A 7,346-nucleotide genomic window follows, 5' to 3' on the forward strand; every position below is an offset into this window, starting at 1 on the left:
GACGTGAAATTACAGACGCCCAGCGATAATGAAATTCTCTTCGCTGTTGGAAATTTAATTTAACATCATGTTTATAAAGCTACAACGTCATAAATGCATTTTAAAGAGGCGAAGGCGGAAGCACTTCTTTCTCTTTTATGATGGTAAATATTTCAATCATATTATTTGCTATTTTAAAACGTTAGGCGTGATCAAAGATTAAAAAAATTAAATAGTGAAAAAAATATCTCTTAATGTAAATTAATTTCAACCATGTTCGGTATTTGTTTTTTTTTTTATAGAGAACGAAATGATAACAACGTGTTTTTGTGCAGATGTTTTTATAGCGGGATATGTGTGGCGCTTTGTGCAACAATATGTGACTCTGTGTAACTTCATCTTTACGCCTAACCTATGTAAAAAGAAACATCTGCAAAGCAGAATCGAGCGTTAACGTTCACCATCAATCATAAATTTTTCATCGAAGAATGTAGTTCATATTTAAAAATTATTAAAATATTTTCTTGGGCGAATTCAAGGAATTTAAAGAATATATTAAAGGGTAATTGTAAATTCCATTATATTTAAGAAGAAGAAAATTGTAAGTGAATTTAAACTGTTTAAGTAATGGACTTTAACCATTAAAAGTCCATTTTTTAAACACTTGAGTTTTTGTGCTTAAGAATCTGTACTAAAAATATAAAAATAAGTAAACTATGTATTATTTTAAATCATGGGCATCGATATATGTAATTGTTGAAAGATCTAAATTCATGACGTGAAAAAAATTGTACTCATATCAAAATATAACGATGTAGATCTTATAGTTCCGATGTACACTCTTCAAAATTAAATCTGTAAAATACAAAGATTTTAAACAAAATAGATACTGACGCCTGGTTCTTTTATTTGAAATTATATTTACTGTTATTATAACAAGATTCTTTTCAAATATTACAGCCGGACATAAATACAGATATGAAGTTCGAATAAGCTGATGCGATATTTTATCTTTTCGTTAGAGTCATCCATCATGCTCTAGTTGACAACCACGTATGCTCTGAGTAGTGGATGAGTTTGATAAATATCAGTGCTGCTGGCAAGACCTTAAGAAATTTACCAAATAATATTATATTTAAAATGTAAACAATTATTTTTGGTATGGTGCGTAAGATACTCTGCCTTTTGGGGGAAAGACTGGCTTGTGTGATTCCTACTATGGTGGGCAACGTGAAGTGAGACTGTGAAGGTCGCGCAGAGACACAAATGGTCAAGTTGTCATCATCAGCTATACGTCCCCACAGAGGGGCTTGGAGCCTACCCCAAGTTAAGGGTGACATAGTTAACCACGCTGGCCCAGTTCGGGTTGGTTGACTTAACAGATATCTTTGAATTTCTTCTCAGATATGTGCAGGTTGCATCACGATATTTTCCTTCACTGTAAGAACGTCGGATAAACGTATATATGTAAATAAAAAATCGAAAAACACATCGGTACATGGCGGAATTCGAACCCAGGACCTGCAGATTGCAAGGAAAGTGCCTAACCCCTGAACCACCGACGTTCCTTAACCAATTTATGTTGCCTGCCTTGTGTCTTAACAATTTCTCTCCTTTCAATAGATACAAAAAATCTATACAATACTACTTACCACACTCGCTTTTATTTTTATTTTCACTCGCTATTGTTATTACATTTTCACAACAATAGAAATAACCCATACACATTTTAGAATCGACTAAAAAGGGCGAGAAATTCAATTTATTTAATATAATGTATGAAGTAGCTTGTATTATCATTTTAACACTCAACTGTATTCCTTCGGTTTTCTTTCCGCATCTGATTTTATTCCATTAAATACTCAGTCCGTACTTTATGTAAAGCGGAAAACATAATCTTCCGCGCCGGGATCTCGTAATCTCTTCAAATTTCATTTTAACCGCTGCATTTTGTTTTCAAAATAAAATTTATATCATGTACAGATTTGCGGAAATATTTCTACATTATTTTTGAAGCAACAACACTGTTAGGTAATATATAAGAATACATATATAAAAATTACCACGGTACTAACTAGATTTGTCTAATACTTAGTACAGGCGTCGAAGCGTAGAATTTTAAATCGACTTTCACTGCAGTGATACTTTAAAAGTTTTTTAAATAAAAAAATCAGGAACTCATTTTTTCATCAGTAGAAGTCCACGGTTAAAATTGTTATGTCTTTAGTATTATCAATATTATTAGTAAATACTGTTTTTAATATTAATAATACTAAAGTCAGTATTAACTTTTTTTTTTTTTTTTTTTTTTTTTTTTTTTTTTTTTTTTTTTTTTTTTTTTTTTTTTGTGACTGAGTAGTCACTGTTTGCCTTGAGGAGGCATTTACAGTTTCACCGGGCTTGAGGTGGCCGGGCGCAGATGGCGCTTAGCCTAAACCTCGTTTAAGAGTAACTAGGCTCGAGGGCTCCCTCAGGAACCTCGGCTCGGGCTGTTACTTCGTTATTATTACCGGATTGGGAGGTCACCGAGCTCTTAGGTCGCTTCGGTGGACGCTCCATGGAGTGACTGGGCGCAAGGGCCCCCGAGAGGGGACCTCGGCTTGGGCTGTCACTCATTACGCGTTTAGCATTCCGATTCAAGGGTGCCCGAGAGGGCCGAACCTCGGCTTGATCGGTTGCTATTATCTGATTGCTATTATTAATACAGCTAACATTACTACCACTTCGGAAAGCGTTAGCGCTGGGAGAAGAAGTGGCGGAAGAAACTCCAGCAACGCTTCTACTATTAATAGGAGAAAACCTGCCTGCTATGAGGCCGTATCGCGAGAATGATTGCCGCAGCCGACATCGACTGCGGCGTGTAATCTGTGTGTGATTTTTGAGTTTAGCCTGGGCGATAGTAATTGCATCGTCTTGAAAGTCAAGAACGTGCCTAGGTCTACGATAATCCCGACGAAACTTACCGAGCGCGATTGGATTGTAGGTGGCGGCACCTACAACTAGCGGATTAGGATGACCGACGGCAGAGTCAAAATAACGACGCGACGCCAACTTCAGGTGTTGGGCAATGGTGGGCAAGTCCAAGTCTATATGGAGATCGCTGTTGCGCATGTACCACGGGGCTCCCGTGGCTCTACGCAAGAATCTATTCTGAATCACCTGAAGTCGATGTATTTGTTTCGGGGCGATGTGCGCGAATACCGGACTAGTCAGTATTAACTCTGTTATCATGAAACTTGGTCCAAACCGCTTCTATTTCTCAAAGGGGTAACTTTGTACGGGGTTTTAATTCAAAAATAATCATGGCTTAAAATTTCTCAAATCCCGGTAAAGACCCGTCTTTAATTTTAATTAAATTAATATTACCCTATTCAAAGTTATATACGTATACGTGTTAACAAAACGACGTGTACAGTGCACTAAGAAAGTACTTTTGGAAATTTGTTTTCTAAACGCCTAAAATAGGTGATGAAAGATTGAAATTTTTAAACGCCACGCGGTCAACTTGATGGGAAACAGCTAGGTTAAATATAAAGAGAAAACTTTGTACATACACTTCTTACTACTCGTATATCTTACTAATATTATAAATACGAAAGTTTAGTTAGACGGAGAGACGGATGTTTATTTGAATGTATCTCATGAACGGCTCAACGGATTTAAATGAAATTTGTTACAAATGTAGAACACAGTCTGGAAGAACAAATAGGCTACATATCAAGTTTTTTTTTAATTCCGCGCGGACAGACGCGGTTAAAAGATAGTTTAACATAAATAAATAATAATGAAATAATTTAATTTAATCTCGAATGCTGTGAAGTAAAATGTTAACATTCATTAACTGCGCCTTAGGGATCTAGATCTCGGAGCGACTGATTAAAAGTAATTGTTGCAATGCTCGGCTCTCACTGCGGTAACATATAATCGTCTCGGCTGAGTTAATACGAGCGTTTCTCATCTTATTCAAGCCAACGAAATGTTTCCGAGCTGTTTCGTAAGAGAAATTTTCATATCTTGATCTTGATAAGATCTTTGAATATACGAATTAAAATTAATTGAATCTGTAACGTTTCATCAAGGATTATTATTCTATGAATACAAAAAAAAATTTAGAAACTGTCTACTTGTAAACAAACGTATCCCACAATTTGGCTACTTACACAATCTATATATTTAAAAGAAAGTCGTGTTAGTTACACTATTTATAACTCAAGATCGGTCGAACTGATTTAGCTGAAATTTGATGGGGAGATCGCTTAGAACTAGGAGACGGACATAGGAACATTTATCTTGTGTGCATTTTTTTTATACCGCGCGGACGAAGTCGCGGGTAAAAGCTAGTGTTTAATATTTTTTGATCAACTTGATGAATATTGTGTTAAATTAAATAATATTTATTTTTTTAAACGCTCTGAAACGTAATCCCTTTTTATGAATTACAGCTCGGGAACGTACGAGCTTTAATTCATTAAAGTATGACGAATGAGTTCATCGATGATCATACAGTATTCGTTTGTGAACAAATACCCGGCTTTCAATCTATATAAATAATACGTTTGTTCGTTTGTCCGACAGACTAATAAACCATAGGACAAGTTATGATGATTTTTTTCTAAATTCATAGTACTTGCGAAGGTTTTGGTTCCAAAGAGTCCTAAAAACATATTTTTTTTGGTTTAATGATTTTATTTGACATTACTTTTTTTATTTCACTGACATCGCAACACATGCCAGGTTCAGTTAGCAAATAATAAAATATTTTCGAACTCGTTTCCAAAATAACAACTGTCTGAATCATTTGCGTTGGAACACAATTCGTTGAATTGCCTAATGACAAATGCTATTCCATTTCAAAGTAATTTTAAATTGACGACTTTGTTTTGAACTCCATCGAACAATTCAATTAACGCTGTCAGATTTATTGCTGCGAAAGGCTGTTGCTTCGCTCGAAAGAGGGAATATTCATCGAGTTTGCTGTATAATTTGGAAATTGATAGAATTATTATGAATGTCGACAGTTGTTTGCATGAAAATCTATATCTATATATATGAAAGAAAGTCGTGTTAGTTACACTATTTATAACTCAAGAACGGCTGAATCGAATTGACTGAATATTGGTGGGCAGGTAGCTTAGAACCAGGAAACGGACATAGGAAAATTTTTACCCCGTTTTCTATTTTTTATTCCGCGCGGACGGAGTCGCGGGTAAAAGCTTGTATTTAATAATTAAAGCTCTCTGACGGCTTTCACTATTATAATTTGGAATAGTTATGAATATGAACCAGATTGAGATTTGTTTTAAAATTGATTTAAAAAATCTCAATCAGTTTTGAAATCTCAGGATCGAGTTTACACACATTATATCAGAATTGAAAATTTAAAAGTCTAAGAAAGTAGAATTTAGGTTATTTTTACAGAGTAACATTTTTCCACAACACTGGTCTAAAACAAAAATGTTGAACATTAACATTGAGTACTCGCGCGATCGCCGTTAGATAAGCCCACCGCGCTAAGTGAGTGTCCCGCAAATACCCTCATTTTATTATTATGGCTAAATGTGCTGGTTGTAGTAAAATTTTGACCAAAAAGAGCCCTATTTTGGAATGTAGTAGATGCCAAAAAGTTGTACACGCCGTAACACAATGTACGGGTCTAAGTGCAAAGCAGTTAAATGCCCTTAAAGCCGCAGAAAATCTGGAATGGGCATGTACCGATTGCAATTTAAATTGCTCACGTAGAAAATCTTATGGTATGTTACAAGACGACGAAGAAGACGAAGAGGAACATATCCAAACACCGGAAGCGTCAATTAATATAAAAAAATTAGTGGAAGACATCAAAAAGGAAGTTTGTAACACCATTTCACGCGAGTTGCAATCGCTGAGCAGCGCGGTGCAGTATTGCAGTGAAAAAATTGATGAATTCACTGAGTCGCTTAATACAATCTCAACTAAGATGAAAGAAGTGGAGAGGAAACAGAAAAATATAGAAAATAGAAATATCTATCTAGAAACAAAATTCGAAGCCCTCGAACAAAAATTTACCGAAATTGAACAACACCACCTTGGGGATACAGTTGAGATTGTCGGAATCCCGGACTTAAGTGACTTAAAACTAAACGAAGTTATTCAAAATATTGCTGAAAAATTTAAGGCGCCTAAACATGACATTATATCCATTAAACGACCTGCGTTGCGTAGACCAGGCCCCAGACCGGTCCTCGTCAGGCTACGGGATGACGTTACTCGCCAACGTTTCCTCACAGCAACACGCGAGACCATCATCACCGCAGCGGACATAGTACCAGGTCTGACGGGACCGCCGGCAGCCGAAAAAATAATTGTACGTGAACCACTTACACCGTATTATAAACACTTATTATGGCAGACTAAACAAGAACTTAAAGATAGTTACAAATATATCTGGTTTAAGGAGGGCAAAGTGCTAGCACGAAAAAATGAAAATTCAAAAATATACAGATTAAGAACCGTTAAAGATATACAAACACTTTTGTCTAAAAATATTTAATAATCTTTCGTACTGGCCCTTGGAACTCCATAGATAATTTTTATTTTTCTTGTATGTGATGGATAGTTTTTCTGTCGATAATAATATTATAGAAATTTTTGATTGTGTAAATTTCTCTGAATATAAAAGACGGTTACCATTAAGTAAAAATAAAATATCAATAACACATGTAAATATTCGATCAATGATAAAATATTTTTGGCGGGTAGAACAGATTATTAGCGAAACTGGCACGGACATCGACATTCTTATAATTACAGAAGCAAACATTAGTGATAACATAAAATCTCTTTACAACATAAACGGTTACACAATGTATACGGTATTAAGAAATAAACAAAAAGGCGGTGGAATAATATTATATATAAAAAATTATTATACGTTTACGCATATCAATGTAATTACTCGCCATTTTGAATGTTTGTTAGGTAAAGTGGTTATCTCATCAGTGCCGTTAACGTTGTGTGCAGTGTATAGACCGCCTAACACTAACAAACATCAATTTGTATTTGAATTAGATATGTTACTTGAAAATTACAATAACACAGATCTTGTATTGTTGGGTGATATAAATATTGATCTAAAACTTCAAAATTCTGTTAAAAAATCATACATGGATGTTATGAGTGGACACGGTCTCCTATGCGGGATATCAGATTATACAAGGATAGAAAAATATAAAAATAAAGTTACAAAAAGTTGTATTGATCATATATTCGTGAGATCCCGCTTAGGAAACGCGTATGCCGCGGTGCTCGGCATAGTGTTGGCCGACCACAGATTAACGACGGTCTCACTATGCTCAGATACGCATATACAGGATGCTCCGGTTTACATA

General features: G+C 35.3%; 1 protein-coding gene across 1 annotated transcript; it reads left to right on the forward strand.

The window, feature by feature from the left end:
* The first annotated feature begins 5,907 nt into the window (after positions 1–5,907).
* On the forward strand, positions 5,908–6,634 carry LOC123722139. The gene has a single exon (XM_045682919.1). It carries the CDS (start codon positions 5,936–5,938, stop codon positions 6,506–6,508), a length of 573 nt encoding a protein of 190 aa, XP_045538875.1. The 5' UTR covers positions 5,908–5,935; the 3' UTR covers positions 6,509–6,634.
* Positions 6,635–7,346: the final 712 nt, after the last annotated feature.

Source organism: Papilio machaon, chromosome 20 (assembly GCF_912999745.1).
Source record: "Papilio machaon chromosome 20, ilPapMach1.1, whole genome shotgun sequence".
In the NCBI taxonomy this organism is placed as follows: Eukaryota; Metazoa; Arthropoda; class Insecta; order Lepidoptera; family Papilionidae; genus Papilio; species Papilio machaon.